The 18,059-nt window shown below is 44.8% G+C and overlaps 1 protein-coding gene across 13 annotated transcripts in view; it reads right to left on the minus strand.

Annotated features, from left to right (window-relative positions):
- The window catches only part of LOC137421571 (adhesion G protein-coupled receptor L2), a 638,565-nt gene that overhangs the window by 51,331 nt on the left and 569,175 nt on the right, over positions 1 to 18,059 (minus strand). For all 13 annotated transcript variants that reach the window (XM_068107767.2, XM_078771230.1, XM_068107766.2 and 10 more), the window contains one exon: positions 13,397 to 13,525. In XM_068107767.2, coding sequence (XP_067963868.2) covers positions 13,397 to 13,525 — 129 coding nt within the window. The remainder of the gene's footprint in view (positions 1 to 13,396; positions 13,526 to 18,059) is intronic.

An 18,059-nucleotide genomic window follows, 5' to 3' on the forward strand; every position in this document is an offset into this window, starting at 1 on the left:
GTTCGGCTGTCCCTCCGTCCGCCCGTGATAGGTTTTCGTTACCGCAATAACTTGAGAACTGCTGAAGGGATCAAACTTGTGCAAGTATGTATAATGAGGTAAAGATGAACTGATTAGATTTTGGGGTCACAAGGTCAAAGGCCAAAGGTCAGAGGTCATGTTAGGTAAAAATACTGTTACTGCGATAACTTGAAAACCAGTGATGGGATTCTGACCAAATTTGGCACACTTATGTAGAATGATGTAAAGATGAACTTATTAGATTTTGGGGTCAAGACATCAAAGGTCAAAGTCCGTAATAGGTCTATAATTTGAGAACGGCTGAAGTGATCTAATTCAAACTTGGTACAGATATGTATAATTATGTAAAGATTAACTGATTAGATTTTGGGGTCCTGAGGTCAAAGGCCAAAGGTCATGTCAGTTAAAAACGTGATAACTTGTGAACAACTGAAGAGATTTAAATTAAAACTTGGTACAGGTATGTATAATGATGTAAGATGAACTGATTACATTTTGGGGTCAAGAGGTCAAAAGTCAGAGATCATGTCAGGTAAAAATGTAATAACTTGAGAACAGCTGTATGGATTTAAAGCAAACTTGGTACAAGTATTATAATGATGTAATAATGTGGGCATAGGCATATCGGTCGACGTCGTGATGTCAAAGATTGTTGTTCTATTTTACAATTTATTCACCTTTAAATGTGCTCTAGGAAAAATTTAAGTTACATATAACTCGCACACGGTTATACCCCACAAGTCAGCTTTCCTCTCCACATAACGGGGAGCCCAACAGTCGACAGAGCTTTGTTGTCAAAGGCCAACAAACGGCTCTTTCCAAATACAACTGTGGGAAATGACCAATTGACATTAAAATGAATATCTTGAGAGAGGGTTGTTGTAATAATTAAAGTTTACTGTACCGATGTGTTGAAAACCAGCATGGTTTCTGGGACCGATACACACGCTGCTCATCCATTATAAATCTTTAAATAGCCTGTAGGCTGTTGAATTTTGTATCATTCAACAAGACATCCATACCATTACAAGTCCATGCCGTACAATGTCTGCTGTCAGTTCAAGAGAAAACGCATGTTTCACAGCTGAATTCAAACTGAAAGTTGATGAAAAAGTGGACCGATTTCTGAAGAAGAGGAGAGTGATAATGACATGGATTGCACCAGACCCATAGCTGTTTCAGCCGTTTCACAGTGACACAGAATACAAGGACGTTGTGGGTTTTGGAAGACGACTTACCAGTACCTTAAATAACTTTGGAAATATATATATATGCAAGATATGCAAAACAACTATAATTAAAGATATTACAATTAAACTTGCACAAACTGCCTCTTTTTGTGTCTTCTTGATAATTTAACTTTGCCCCCTGTGGTTATGTCAAGTGCCGTATGTTGAAATGCCATATAACCCGCACAAGAGTATAACCTGCAGTTGGAATTTTGGAACTAATTGAATGTATAGCTCGCGGATTATTTGCATGAAAATACGGTACTCTGATAGCCAATGTGTGACTCTCAACAGAATCCTTTTCTCTCCTCTCCCCGTTAAGGCTGGAGTCCCCAAGGCAGTGTCCTGGGCCCAGTCCTATTCCTAATTTTCATCAACGATCTTTCTGAGTCTATGGAAAATCCCCTTTATTGATTTACTGATGACTCCACTCTCTGCCATGACATTCCTCATCCTTCAGACAGGTAGCATGCATGCATCCTCCTGCCTCTCTTCTGACCTTGCCAAAATCACAAGCTGGTCTAACACTTGGAATATGTCTTTCAATCCTGTCAATTGTCACACTCTCACTATCTCTCTCCGAAAGGACTGTCTGGCAAACCTCCCCCCCCCCCCCCCCATGTACTTTCTTAACAATCTTCTTGAGGAAGTTCAGTCACTCAGATTCCTTGTGTTATATCTGCCATGATCTTTCTTGGGCAAACCGCATTTCAAAGTTGGCCTCCAAATCGAGTTGCCGACTGGGCATCCTCCTTTGTACAAAGTCCTTCCTTGGCACACTTGAACTCATATCCACCTACAAGGTCTTCATTCGCAGCTATCCACCTACATGCCCTACCCCCTCTCTCCTGTTCCTTTTGTCAGGTTACTTCCTGATCCATTCATTGTACTAGCTCTTCCATGAGCCCTGACTTGATACAAAAAAAACAAATGCATTTGCATAAAGCAAACCACACTTGGTCTCATCAACTGGCTTTGTTGTACTTGCATTTGTTGTTATATGAGTACTTTGATTGGTCACATTCTTTTCTAAATAACTAATGTTATTCTGATAACATGATAATGCATCTTGACTATGCAGCAGCTTAAAGTTCCCTTTAATCTGAACGTCCACTCTCTTTTGCCTCAAACATCTCCCCGACTTCTATGCCCCCAAATTCCCAACCCTCCCTTTTCTCAAAGAAATTCCTCACCCATATTTGCATATATAATATGTAGATGGCTTATTTGCTCTATGTTACTACTCAGATGCTGGAACTTAAAGATCCTTGGCTATTGGAGAAAATGAAGGACAACCAACTAAAATTATCTATTTTAACTACCTTTCTCCTTAAAAAACATTTTTTTCATCTTCAAATCACAGTCGGTCCAATATATTACGTGATCTAAATTATTCAAGTTTGAATCACGATATTATAAAGACCAAACTGCACTTGCATAAAGCAAACTGCACCTCAGAATGAGAGAACAAAGAACAACAAAGAATCAAATGCATTGCTGATTGGAAATAAAAAAATTTGCACTGATTCTCAATATTAAATAAAATGTAAATTTGTCAGAAAAAAAATTCCTTTCTACGGGAAATATGTACGATTATATTGGATGGTAATTTTGAAAATGTTGGTGCTTCTTGAATTATTGTAAGGATGTTGTTCGTAGAACCTTTTGAGCACGCATCATAAACGCATCAGAGCTGATAATAGGAAGTCTGCAGTAAGTTTGGTATTGGCAAGGGAAGAAAGCAATAAATCAGAGGCACAATCATCATTTGTTTTTCCATCAGATAAGGTTTGGACTCTATTTAATAAATGCACAACATTCACATTCATACCTACTGATGTATTGCCATTGTACATTAAAACAGAAAAGATGGAGAAGAGAAAAACAACATGACAATTGTGCTCAAAATAGGCACATACGAAAGCCGAAATAATTTTGTGGATTTCTCGTATGAATAAAACAAATTAAATCGTATTATTGCCTCGACTTTGTAGCTATTTAACGATATAAAGGCAAATGACTCTAACCCCATTGATGAAAGCTGCAGATATCTAAATATGTCAAGAGTAAAAGCTCTCATCTTTTTCAGTTAGATTTTTTTTTTTGATTGATCAGACACTGCGTATTGTTATTTTATCCCAAACTCAAGTAACAAAAACGTGTTTAATGTCTGCGTGTTTAAATGTTAAAGCCGACCTTACTCGCCAGAAATTGATAATTTTAAATAGAACAGCGCACAACTGCAACAGTCTCCCATTCAAATTTGCATTTTATAAATCTCAAATGCATCTAAAATACTTAAAATAATTAAACAATCATAGAGGGATGTGACTATGAAATCAAGTGTATGGTGAAAAAAGTACAAGCGAGAAAAACACCGAAAAAGGAAATGAAAAGATCATAAACTAAGCATCACTTCATCATCAAGATTTTGACCTATTAAGTTCAGGACCTTTAGGATTTCATGCCAATAAGAAATATATCTGCTGAGACCATTCATCCATTTATGAGAAATGGTCAGCAAAACAAACACCAAAACCCGAATGGCACTCCTTAGAGCGCATACATACGCCAGGCTGAACAGTTTATGATTTGTATCCCACTGATAGGACAGATCTGGATTCGGACCTGAACCAAAATCTAATCGGCTTGTTCTTGTCACCTAACCAACTGGTTCACCAAGTTTTGTTCAAATCTGTCCATAACCTTTTGAGATATCAGGCTATATATCGGTTTTTGCCCTATCTTTCAATGATGAAGAACCACATAAAAAAAAATTCTGATCCAGATTCGAATCTTCACCAAAATCGAATCAATTATTCCTTGTTACATACCCAATCACACCACCAAGTTTCGTCTGAATTAATCCATAGCTTTTTGAGATATCATGCTATATATCGTTTTTTGCCATATCTCTCAATGGTGAAAAATCACTTAAAAAATTATCTGATCCAGATCCGGATCTTCACCAAAATCTAATAATTTCGTCCTTGTCACATACCCAAGCTCTGCACCAAATTTGGTCTGAATGCTTCCACAACTTTCTGAGATGTTCACAAACAGTCAGACAGGGGTGAAAACATAACCGCCATCCACCTTCGGTGGCAGAGGTAATAAGATAAAAAAAGCTCAAATAATAAACAGAGAAAGAAAGGACGGTGTGTGTGTGTGTGTGTGTGTGTGTGTGTGTGTGTCACACAACACATTTTGCTATTCCTGTGACACACACACACACACACACACACACACACACACACACACACACACACACACTCCTTAGTATATTACAAAATGTATCTTCTCAGTTACAAATTGTACCATTTGCAGTATATCGGATCATGACTTTGCTGTCTATCATTTAGCAGTCTACCTTTTGTTCCTCCCATCCCACTCCACCAAAGCCCCCATCTTTCTCTCGCTCTCTCCCCCTGCGTTTATTGAAAGTAGGCTGGTGGTGTGGAGGCGTTCTCACAAAATGGGATTTTAAACATTAATGTCGGCTGCACATCGTCTGAGGGCAAATTAAATGGAGTTAAACACATACTTTACAACTGGTGGAATCCCCGCTGTGCAGGGAGAAGATGCTTCATCATTTGGTATCAATCCTCTGCACCACATGACTAACAATTGGGATATTCCTTGCTAAAAGACTGGTTGTGAGATGAAGCAGGACACAGTTTATGTAGAAAAAAAATCCCAGCTTCATTTGCAACGGTTTTGCATTATTAATAAGCTTACTTGTGTTAATTTTTTTTATAATCGCACACATACACACCGACCTGAATGAATGAATCAATGTACACTGTGGAACAACATCATTGGAATTCCCCACGAAGAAGCAGAAACGCACAACCTGCTGCGTTTTCTCATCACAGACCACTGTTTGGTGTCCACTGTTTTCTGCCATCTCTCCTCAGATCTTGCTCCCTTTGTTCTTTCATTACTCTGTCCCTCCCAGGCCCCCCAGGTTGTACGTGTTGTTCTAGCAATCCTGGCCCACTGCTCGCCTCCATTCCATTGCTCATATTTTCTCCCACTTGTAGAACCTTTTTCCTCAGTCTGTTCAATCCCACTCATTATCTCCAGCATTTCAAGCAGGCAGTGCACCACCACCTCAGGTTATCCTCCTCCCTACCTCATGATCTTTTCTATCTGCATTGAGGCCATCCTTACCTCCTTTATCTACATGCAGCTTGCTATGTTTCTTCCTCTCTTCTGCTCTTTCTGTTCATTCATCCCCTTGTGTTCACATGCTATTCTACTTCTGCACTGCCAGTGGATTGCCTTCCACACTCGCTTCCTCAAATGTATGCTTTGAATGCAATAAAAAAAGAAGAAGATGTGATAGTGTTTCAGATAATTGTGAGAACAAATATTTGGGGTGTCTTAGATAAGAGAATTGTAGTGAAAATGTATCAAAGTTGAACCCAGGTGTGATGCTCGCTTAAACCACTGAGAGGCGTCTATGAGACCTCGGACGTCCGCGACTTCGGGCCACTCCTGCGACATTATTCTATGACATGTAGACTCGGATGGTACGTACCCTTTCATATTCTAGGCTTGCTTGCTTTGACTAATATTATCAATCCTTCCTATATGATGCCAAGATCCTGATATATATTGCATGATTGTATTTGACAGGATGATGCCAGAGATCTGATTGTTATTAAACCTACCTATGGAACAAAGTTGTGGACTTGGTTGATTTTCACAATACTTAATAACAATCAGTCTACCGTCCACTCGAGGACACGAGGCGGACATGGCGGGACACAAGATGATCCAGGTGCCGCAATTTGCCGCCGACTCACAAGCAACGGATTCGGCCTCGGAGCTGACGCATTGGCTAAAGTCCCTGGACAATCAGTTCAAAGCCCAGGACGCCGATGTCACTGATGAAACAAAATGACAGGTACTGCAGACTAAAGTACACCATACTGTCTACAGGGGAATCGAGCAGTGTACGACGTTCAATGCTGCGGTGACGGAGCTAAAACGGATTTACATTAAGAAGCGAAGCGTGGTCGATTCCCGGCATCTGTTCGCAAAGCAGACTCAACAGCCCACAGAGTCGCTAGACCACTACGCACAAGAGCTGCGACGTCTGCTCGCTGAGAGTGCCCAGGAGGTACGGACACACGAGCAAGTACAGGACGACCTTGTACGCGATTCTTTTGTCTCAGGAATCGGGTCTTCTACCGTTATACAGAGGCTTCTTGAGGTTGAGGACTTGATGTTCATGGAGGCTTTACAGCTGGCTCATGTCTACACTACAGCCCATGAACAATCTGACGCTTACGATCACACGCGTGTCACTGCGGGGATTTCTCGTCAAGCCCGACCGGAGAGGACTACCGCCGACGACACGGAAGCCGACACGGCATCCCTGCCGGAACCCCTGGCGTCTCCCGAGGAGGACCCTGATTCCGGCTTGGTGGCAGCTGCAGCTGCGGGTCCAAAGCCCGGACGAAACGCGACGTGCTATTTCTGTGGGAATCGACAACATCCCCGGTCGGCGTGCCCGGCTCGGGAAGCGATATGTCATCTGTGTTCAACAAAAGGGCATTTTGCAAAAGTGTGCCGAAAGGCTGCGCGGGGCAAACGAACGCGCGCGACAATGAATGTGCTTATCGCCGGGCCAAAGGGCCGAGCACAGAGCGGGGCGCCTCACCCGCCTTTGATGAGCGGCGTACCTCCTTGTGGGCCCCTGGCTGCGCGCTCGACATTGGTGAGCTCCATCGGACCGCCAAAACAAATGGCGCAAATACGCCCGAACGCAGAGCGACTGTCCTTGGCTGGTATCCGAACGTCTCATGATGGCTAAGAGACTCACCGCGCTACTCTAGCGCCATCCGAAGGCTGCTCGTATGAACTACAAGCTCCTGTTTTGGCACGGAAGACTGCAGATGGCTTTCAAACTACGCGCATGACACGAGCGCCCTCCGGAGGCTGTTCGAACAAACGGAGAACTGCAGCTGGCATTGGATCTACACGCGAGGCGCGACCGTCTCGCTCTGATGGCTCGGCTTCTGCCGGACCGCCTGGCCTGGCTCAGGCCATCATCCCACTTATGATCGAGGGAATTTTTGCACGGGCTCTAATCGATACAGGGTCCACGGATAGTTATATCGATCATCGACTGGTGCAAAAACACAGATGGCCGATCCTCGGGACATGCCGTCGGATTTTTATGGCCTCCCAAGGGCTTAGGGTCAACACAAAAGGGGAATGTCGATTGAAGCTTGTGATAAAGGGACGAATGTTTCCAGATGTACATCTCATGGTCTTACCTGCTCTATGTGCTGATATCTTGTTGGGACATGACTTTCTTAAGCGACACGGACGTTTGGAAATGGAATTTGGTGGTACTGATACGCTGGCTGTTTGTGCACTCGCAGCGATGGAGATTGAGCCTCTGTCGCTGTTCCCCAATATGACCACGGACTGCACACCGGTAGCGGTAAAATCGCGGCGCTACTCACGAGCAGACGCGCAATTCATTGCGGAAGAGACAGCCCAGCTCTTAAAGGAAGGTATCATAGAACCTAGCCGGTCGCCGTGGCGAGCACAGGTCTTAGTGGTGCGAAGTGAGGCGCATCGCAAACGAATGGTAATCGACTATTCGCAGACGATTAATCGATTTACACAGCTGGACGCCTACCCCCTCCCGGGAATGGACGCCCTGGTTCGACAGGTTGCCCAGTACTCAGTCTATAGCACTCTCGATCTATGCAGTGCGTATCATCAGATCCCCATCTCCGAGGCAGACCGCATCTATACCGCGTTTGAATCAGGTCAAAGGTTATACCAGTTCACCCGACTACCTTTTGGGGTGACGAACGGGGTTTCCTGTTTTCAGAGGGCTATGGACGACCTCATCGCTAAGGAGAACTTGACCGATGTCTTTGTATATCTGGACAATCTTACGGTTTGCAGGCATGACCAGGGGCATCATGATGCGAATCTGAAGCGCTTCCTTGAGGTCGCGCAGAGGTATCGCTTAACCATGAATGAGGCTAAATGTCGTTACTCCATGCGCATGATAGATCTTCTGGGGTACACCATGACCCACGGCTCTGTTGCTCCTGATAAGGAGCGTCTGCGACCCTTGCTCGATATGGCCCCGCCCTGCGATCGAGCTTCGCTGAAGCGTGCTCTCGGGCTGTTCGCCCATTATTCTAAGTGGGTGCAAAATTTCTCCGTGAAACTCCGCCCACTTGTGGCCTGCGACGCGTTCCCCATGAGCCCAGCCGCCATGGCTGCCTTTAGGGGCCTTAAGGACGACATCGCTGGTGCCGCTGTGGCGACGATCGACGAGAGCAAATCTTTCGTCTTAGAAAGTGATGCCTCGGATCATGCGATAGCGGCGGCTCTCTCCCGGGGGGGTGGGGGGGGGGGCGCCCTGTCACTTTCTTTTCGCGGACTCTCACCTCCGCTGAGCGGAGGCATTCGTCTGTCGAAAAGGAAGCGTACGCAATCGTCGATTTGGCGATGGCGTTCGTACTTGCTCGGGCGATGCTTCCAAATCATCACGGACCAACAAAGCGTGGCATTTATGTACAACACCTCACATGCTCAACGAATAAAGAATGAGAAAATCACTCGCTGGCGTATCGAACTCGCCGACTTCTGCTACACCATCAAATATCGCCCGGGGAAGGGTAGCCTGGTCGCCGACGCCTTATCGAGGCCGGCTACGTGCGCGGGTCTCATAACTTTGGAGGGTCTGCGCACTTTGCACGACACTATGTGTCATCCTGTGGTGACGCGTTTCGCTCATTTTGTGCGTCGTGGTAATCTGCCGTACTTGATTGAGGACATCCGCCGGGTCTGCCGTGACTGCGCTGTATGTGCGGAACTCAAACCGCGTTTTTACAACCCTCCCATGGGGACGCTGGTCAGGGCTACTAGACCGTGGGAGAGATTGGCGATGGATTTCAAAGGCCCGCTGCCGGTGTTGAGTAACTCTCGTTACCTGCTCACTGTCGTTGATGAGTACTCGCGATTCCCTTTCGCCTACACATGCGCAGATATGACGGCTGCCACAGTCATACGGTGCCTGCAGAATTTGTTTTCTATGTTTGGGTATCCGGCCTACGTGCATACAGATCGGGGTGCGGTGTTCCTGTCCCAGGAAGTGAGGTGCTTCTTGCTCCAAATAATGTCGCTTCGAGTTACACCACTCTGTACAGACCGCAGGCGAATGGGCAGGTCTAACGCTTCAATGGGATCATATGGAGGGCCGTCATGCTAAGCCTCAGGACCCTCGGCCGGGGCCTAGATAAATGGGCTTGGTCGCTACCTGCGGCGCTGAACTCGATCAGGGCTCTACTATGTACAGCCACCAACCAGACTCCTCACGAAAGACTGTTCCACCACCCTAGAAGCTCGGGTAGTATCCGATCTTTACCCAGTTGGCTCGCTGAGCCGGGGCCGGCTTATCTCAAATGTGCGGTTCGCACGGGCAAGTACGATCCCTTAGTGGATAAGGTGCAGGTACTCCAGGCTAATCCCGAGCATGCTCGTGTGATGACGGCAGATGGACGTGAGTCCACTGTCTCCGTACGCCATCTCGTCCCTTGTGGGGTCATCGACCCTTATAGGGGTATCGACGAACCGATTTACGAGTATGGACTCTCCCGAAGCTCCCCCTATGGAGCATCTGCCGTCCCTCCCTTCTCCAGATACACCCCTGCCTGAAGGCACTGAGGTGCCCCCTCCGACACCTGCTTCCAGCAGCTACTCCGATGCAGGGGACTCCGGGCCTGGGGATGTCGCACCCGGTAGTTTCCGGACCCGTGCTGGCAGGATAATTCGCCGCCCTGACCGCTACGGATGGACCGACTGACATGGATTGACATTCCTAATCAATTAATGCTGACGCACGCTTGATTCCTGCCTAGCGGCAGTGTAGTTCTAACGGCGGGGAGAATGTAGTGAAAATGTATCAAAGTTGAACCCAGGTGTGATGCTCGCTTAAACCACTGAGAGGCGTCTATAAGACCTCGGACGTCCGCGACTTCGGGCCACTCCTGCGACATTATTCTATGACGTGTAGACTCGGATGGTACGTACCCTTTCATATTCTAGGCTTGCTTGCTTTGACTAATATTATCAATCCTTCCTATATGACGCCAAGATCCTGATATATATTGCATGATTGTATTTTACAGGATGATGCCAGAGATCTGATTGTTATTAAACCTACCTATGGGACAAAGTTGTGGACTTGGTTGATTTTCACAACAGGAATAACGCTGAAATTTACAAGAAACTATTCATGACACATGATCTCTGGTATTGGAGAGAGAAAGGCCTTGGCTTGATTTTCTGATGTGTATCATTGAGCCTGGGCACCCTTGAAAACACTTTCTCGTTTGAAACTCGACTAACAACTACTACAATCATGGCAGCTATCATTTGTCTATCAAATAAGATTTAAAGCGAGAATGAAATAAAAGAATATGGTAATGAGTCGGCTTTTATTTTGTGGGGATTATATTGTGCTTGCTCTTTGTGCTTTGATCACCTTTATTTATGTTTCCTTTTGATAATATGATTGCTTCGCTTCTTTTGACTCATTGTGATTTGCAAAGGTGCATTTTGGTCAGCTAAATATTGCTGCAAGTTCACCAATTATTGGGGTAAGTATGGCTGAAGTCAATGCAACTTGAAGTTTTTCAAAACACTTCATTTTTTTTGCTGGACTCCTAAAGCAACCATCAGAACAATCTAAAACAGTTGCCCACTGAGAAAGATGTGGTGATAGACTTTTACTTCATGAAAGAACAATAGTTCAGAGTCACCTACTATTTGTGAAAGACACTATAGCATATTTAAGGTCCATCAACTTATGTCAAAGACTAGATAAAAGCACAAAAACATGTATATTGAACTCCAACTCGATCTCTCTCGATCTATCTCTCTCGATCTATATCTATATCTATATCTATCTCTCTCTCTCTCTCTCTCTGTGGTGCTCTGCCTGGAGGTGGGTGCAGCACTGCCAAAGCAGTTCCATGGCAAGGATCAGTTTGTCTTTGCTTTCCCAGGAAGTAATCAGCGTAGGAAATTTGGAATTTGTTCAGAGTGGCAGCAGTAACTCGCCTACTATTTGTGAAAGACACTATAGCATATTTAAGGTCCATCAACTGATTGATAGAGTATCAGAGGTTATGATGGGTGATTTGCCATTTCCTTCCCAGCAGCCAGACAGGGCAGAAATTTGGGATTAAAAAAAAAAATACAAGGCCAAACATCAGCCTGCATTGAGCAAGTAACCTTGCAGAAAATTCATTCTTCCACACATCTATTATTTCTCCAAGTTCTCTCCATTTTGTCCCTCATCCCCACTGTTGGTGTGGTTCCCCCTCTCTTTCTACTGTTCTGTTTGTTCTGTTACGTCCTGATCCATTATATGTTGTAGCTCCTCCATTAGCCTCAACATTGTACTGAAAACAAAAAACGTATTAGGCCCTGAGACCGAGCTTTCTGGTGTAAGATTCCAATGAGACCGAGCTTTCTGGTGTAAGATTCCAATGACATGGAGGGCCTTAATTTCCAAGGCTTCAATGTAGGCAATATGGGAAGCAGCAACACCAATCCATAGTGGGTAGCCCTATTATATGACACTCGAGATGAAGGCTTTCTCTGCCATTATAAGCTGAGGATGGCAGAAGAAGGACTTGGCTCTGCATAAAATTCTGAGATGGCAGGCAGAATCGGGAGGCCAGCTTGGAGATATGATCTGCCCAGGACAGGTTATATAGCCAATAGTGAGCATTAGGAGCTAAAGAAACTATACATTTCCCAGAGGCTGACCACAGAATTAAATTGGGGAATTTGCCTGCTGATTCTTATAGAGGGACAACATGAGAATATTGGTCTTTCTTGTAACAAAATTAATGTTCCAGGCAGATGACCAAGCAAATGGCTCATTCTCTCCAGATCAGTGCAGATGGATGCTACTGTAGGTTCGTTGGCAGGGTGGCCTTACTATTTTTCAGAGTAGTGTCATCTGCAATATGATACAATTAATTTTCCAGTGATGAAGACCTGTCATTGATGGATATCAAGATTTGGATTAGTGTCAGAACACTACCTTACAGGACACCAGCCTCGAGAAGTAGAGCTTCGGATATAATGCGAAGCACGACTACATCATTAAGATTTTAAACCTATTTTAAAGTCCAAGACCTTGAGGAATTTCATGCCAATTATAAAAATATCTACTGAGAACATTAATCTATCTAACAGAAATGATCAGCAAAACAAACACCAAAACTTGAACGTTACTTGGTAGAGCGCATACCTCCGCCAGGCTGAACAGTTTACGTTTTGGATCTCACTGATAGGCCGGATCTGGATCCAGGCCTGAAACAAAATAAAACCGGCTTGTTCTTGCCACCAAACCAACTCTTCCACCAAGTTTCATCTGAATCTGTCCAGAACTGTTTGAAATACTATGTTTTAAATACCATGAAATAGCATGTGTTTGAAATACCAATGTAATCATTTTGGCCTTGTCACACACCCAAATACCCTAGCTTGGTGTGTGTGCGCACAAAGGTAACTAGCGGCTTGCGAGCACAGAGAAAATGTGAGTCAATTTAGGAGGGAACTCTGGATATATCAGGAGTTAAAAGTATTGAAATTACAATGGTGGTGCCAGACAGAATTAGATTTACGAGAGATGCCCAATGAGGTAGCCTTGACCTTTTGCTTGATATTGAAGGCATCCATCAATTTAACTAGACTCGGTAATGTATTGGTTAGAGCACCTGCTCTGAGTCTGGGAGATCAGCGGATCAAAACCGAGCCTGGGTGATTCATACCAAAGACTTCAGCAATGGTACGTGCCTATTTCCCTGGTTGACACTGCTTCCTTGGATTGAGCATGGACAAACAACTATAGGTTGGCAATCATTGTCCAGAATGTATGGGCCTATGGCCCTCTCCTGCATTGAAGTTCCTCCTTGTAAGGGAACTCATATTCTACCTGAAATGTATCCAGTGGAAAAATAACAGTATATATGAGTATGTGCTAAGTTGAGAAATTTGTATGTTGTAAGCACTAAACAGGAATACAAAAGTGAAATTTCACTAGAACCACACTTGGGGTTTTCCAAAAAAAACAACTTTTGTACCTGTGAGTTAGGAGAGTAGCGAGTACTTCCCCGAGAGTTGCTGTTTTTCCCAGAACTATAACTGCCTTCAGAGGTCCAGGCTCTGCAGCAGTCTGAGCTTCGTAGGCATCGACTGTACTCCTTGCGGACCTGTGACATGATGTGATAAGGATATGACATGTTACATACTTTGCAACATTATCAGAGTGAAACGTCAGGGCAGTGGTGTCATGAGCACACAATCATTCATGCACAATGGGGACTGGGGAGGGAGGGGGCATGTGAGGTCTTTTAAACTTTTAAAGGATACCAATACTGGGGATCAAAAGAGCTCAACATTATCAGAGTGAAAAGTTGCAACATTTTATTTTTCCCCAACCATAAATATAATACCTATGCCAGCGAAATCTGGCACAGATGTTCGTCTTTTTCAATGTAGTTTCTAGTCAGTGTCACACATCTTCCCCAGTGGTGGGAGAGTTTCCTGATGCATTTGCAATAAATATAATGTTTTTCGTCCTGCATCTTATTGAAAAGAAATTGTTTTTTTCAACGCCATCATATGTCATTGCAATATTCCAAATTATATCAGACCAAATAGTATTAAACCCAACATCATTGCCACTGCATATCCTTTAAATCGTCTTATCATGATAATAAACAACGCTTCTGTCAGCAGAAATCACAGAATGGCTCTTGGCTGTGAGATGGTATCACTTTGGCCCATCTTGGATTCTGGAGATGGGAGAGCTAACCCCGTAAAAATGATATCTCCTATCATGAGGCAGAAGCAAAGACTTACTTTCTGGTGGCCTTTCAGTCTTCTCGGATTTCTTTCTGCATGGTCTGACGCCACTTATTTTGTGACCATTTGCTCACATTACATCACAAAAGGGTTGTGGCCATTCATGGCCCAACTCCTTCTTTGATTGCCTTCCTAGATCTATTACGTCACCATACCTTCACTTCTTTGTTGATCTCCTTTTTTTTTTTGTATACAGGATCGAGGATCGTGAAAGAGCTAACATTTATCACACAAAAAAAATCAAACAGACACAAAACATATAATAAGGGTAGAGGTCGACAAGATGGGGAGAGAAGGGGAAGCACACAAACACAACATTTGAGAGCAGGGACATCGGGAGATCTGTGGGAGGGCTTGGGGGGAGGAGGCGTGGGAAAGGGGGGAGGGGTGCGAGAAGTATAAAACACAAGGACACTGCAAGGACTTCCAGGAAGGAAGTTGGTATTTCAAAAAAGTGAATCTGGGGTGAAATTAGCAGGGGTAGAAAAGATCAAGGTTTTGGATGGGGGAAGAAAAGAGATGGTGGTGAACAGCTGTTATAAAGACCTGGAGGGAGGAGTGGGATTGAAGAGAGTGAGGGAGTTTGTTCCAGAGGTGGGAGAAAAGAGGAATGAAGGAGTGAAGGTGAGCAGAGAGTTTAAACATAAAACATTTTGGCAGTTTAAACATAAGAGGGTTGCAGGCAGGTCTTGTGTGACCTGCAGGAATATTTGGGGGACAGAGCTCAGAGAGAGCTGGGGGAGCAAGTCCGGAGAGGAGTCGTTAGAAGACAGAAAGCCCACCAACCTGCCTGCGGTGAGTGAGTGAAAGGCCCTCGGAGTTAGCTTCATCGCGGGAGATTCCAATGATTCAGAAAGCTTTGGTTTCAACAGCGTGAAGCCGAGCTAGGTGTGAGGCAAGAGCACCGGCCCAGAGGGGAGAACAGTATTCCATCGAGCTGCGGATGAAAGCCTTGTATGTGGTGAGGAGCTCAGGTGTGCCAAGGAAGGACTTCACACGATGGAGGATGCCCAGTCGGCGATTGGCTTTGGAGGCCAGATTTGAAATATTGTTTTCCCAGGAAAGATCATGGCAGATAGTGAGACCCAAAAGCTTGAGTGACAGAACTTCTTGGAGAGGATTATTCAGAAAGTGGACGGGAGGGTTGTCCAGTCGGTTTTTACGGAGAGACATAGTAAGAGTGTGAAATTTGTCAGGATTGAAAGACATGTTCCACTTGTTTGACCAGTCTGTGATTTTGTCCAGGTCTGCAGAGAGTGAGGAGGCTGCAGACTGCCGATCTGAGGGATGAGGAATGGAGCGGCAGAGAGTGGAGTCATCAGCAAAGAGATAGAGAGGATTTTCAAGAGAGTCAGAGAGATCATTGATGAAGACCAGAAAAAGCACAGGGCCCAGAACACTGCCTTGGGGAACTCCAGCCTGAACAGGAAGGGGAGATGAGAGAAACCCATTCAGGGCCACACGTTGACTATGACTAGAGAGGAAGTTTACAAGCCAAGCGAGGAGATTTCCATGGATACCATCGGAGGAGAGTTTGGTGAGCAGAACGGGGTGCCAGACCGTATCGAAGGCACGTGATATGTCAAGGGAGACAGCTCTAATTTCCTGTTTGGCATTGAGGACCTCCATCCATTGTTGAGACAGCAGAAGCAGCATATCCAGAGTAGAGTGACCTGGTCTGAAACCAAATTGATGATCAGAGATCAAGCCATTTGAGAAGAGGAAAGATTTTATATCCGAAGCAATGATGGATTCCATGACTTTGCTGATAATTGGGAGAAGGCTGATTGGTCTGTAGTTGCTGGGATCTGTTTTTGCACCTTTTTTGTGCAAACCGGTGATGTTGGCTGATTTCCAAGCAGATGGCAGATGACCTTGAGCAAAAGAGAGGGTGAAGAGAACAGAAAGAGGGAGTGAAAGAGCAGAAGAACATGATTTTAGGACCCGTGGGCTGATGCCGTCAGGTCCAGTTGCAGAATCATTCGAGGGTTGACAGAAACTTTTCCACCTTGTCAGGAGGAAAGGACACAGTCCAGGAACAGCTTGGTATGACTGGGTACGGTGGGTACAGAGAGGGATGGGTTTGGGACACAAGACTTAGAGGCAAACACAGAGTTTTCTCTCATTTGTGTAATTGCCTTCTTATGTCTATGCAGTCAAACAGTATAATCCCACCAACGTATTTTATGTGGAAGTCCTCCTGTCAACCATAACAGCTATTCATTCATTCATATTCACTCTGCCCCTCGCTATTTTATCTCCAGATGCTACACGACGTCATCGCTGGGCGCCCGGCGTTGACACATGCCAGAAGGATGTACTCAGTTTCCACTCTGTTTGCTTTCTTGTTTTTGTACTCCGCCTCACCCTATTCCATCACCAGGCGCTGCACGACTTGTTTGTCCAGATATCTTAGCCATTCTTTCAGCTAGGAAGCTGAAATTTTGGTACAATAGTGCTTTGGCAAAAATTTAATTTTTCATTTTTTGATTCATCAATTAATTGATTAATTACTTGATTATTGTCGATTTATTAATTACTTATTTGTTTTCTTTCTCATATGGGCAATATCTCAGGCACCGTTTGAGCTTGGAAGCTGATCTTTGTAAACAACAAGTGAATTGGCTGTAAAAGGTATTTTTGATTTATTGATTAATCAATTAATCGATTAATTATTTATTTTTCCGATTAATTACCTCATTAATTAATTTCCAAAAAGTTACAGATTTGGATGAAACATTGGTGGTTTAGGTATGCTATGAGCCATTTGCTTAAGAAATTAATTTTTTTGCGATTATTATTTATTTATTTCAATTATGTAATTAATCAATTAATCAATCAATTATTGCACACCACTCCATCCCAATTTAGTGTCCTTGTGCTGCAAAGTGGAGGATGTGTCATTTATTTATTTTGACATGGGATGGTTTACTTTGAATATAGCACTACTTGTCTTAACTTGTCTTTCGAATCCTGTCTGTGGTTTGTCTAATAACTGTCAGCCTGTCTTTATCACTCTGTTGTCAGTTTGTAACCCTTGTCCCACATTTTTTTTTGTATTCATTGTCGTGAAAATCAAGTCAGACACGACTTGACCTCTGGGTAGGTTTAATATCATTTAGATCTGTAGTACATCCTGTAAGAATACATGCATGCAACAGGCATTAAAATCAGAGTATTTCATGAGCAATGGTCCAACAGAGAGGACAGTCAGCGCAGCATTTAGGGGCGTACATACCATTCAAACTACAGGACTATGTCACAGTGAGTTCCGCTGGAGTGTCCGCGCGCCCCGGTTGTCCCGGGTCTTATAGACGCCCCTTCTGTAGCGAACACACCCTGGGTTCACCTTGGTATAATTTCACTACATTCTCCCCGCCGTTAGAACTATACTGCCGCTCGGCAGGTTGCAAGCAAGCATCAGCAATAAACGAATGGGTCACGTCAATCCACGTCAGTCGGTCCACCCGTAGCGGTCGGGGCGGCGAACTTCCCTGCCAGTTCGTGTTCGGAATCTACCGGGCACGGCGTCCCCAAGCCCGGAGTCCCCCGCGTCGGAATAGCCGCCGGAGGTGGGAGTCGGAGGGGGCGCCCCTGCGCCTTCGGGCACGGGAGTGGGGGACGACGGGAGTAACGGTGGTAGTTCCATAGGGGAAGCTTCGGTAGAGTCCATAGACTCGTAGACGGGTTCGTCGATATCCCTGTCGTCGTCCCCACATGGGGCGAGATGGCGTACGGAGACGGTAGACTCGCGGCCATCCACCGTTAACACGCGAGCATGCTCGGGATTAGCCTGGAGGACCTGCACCTTGTCAACAAGGGGGTCGTACTTGCTAGCGCGAACCGCTCGTTTGAGATAGGCGGGCCCCGGTTCAGCGA

The sequence above is a fragment of the Myxine glutinosa genome, chromosome 2, assembly GCF_964187855.1.
Source record: "Myxine glutinosa chromosome 2, kmMyxGlut1.1, whole genome shotgun sequence".
Taxonomy (NCBI): domain Eukaryota; kingdom Metazoa; phylum Chordata; class Myxini; order Myxiniformes; family Myxinidae; genus Myxine; species Myxine glutinosa.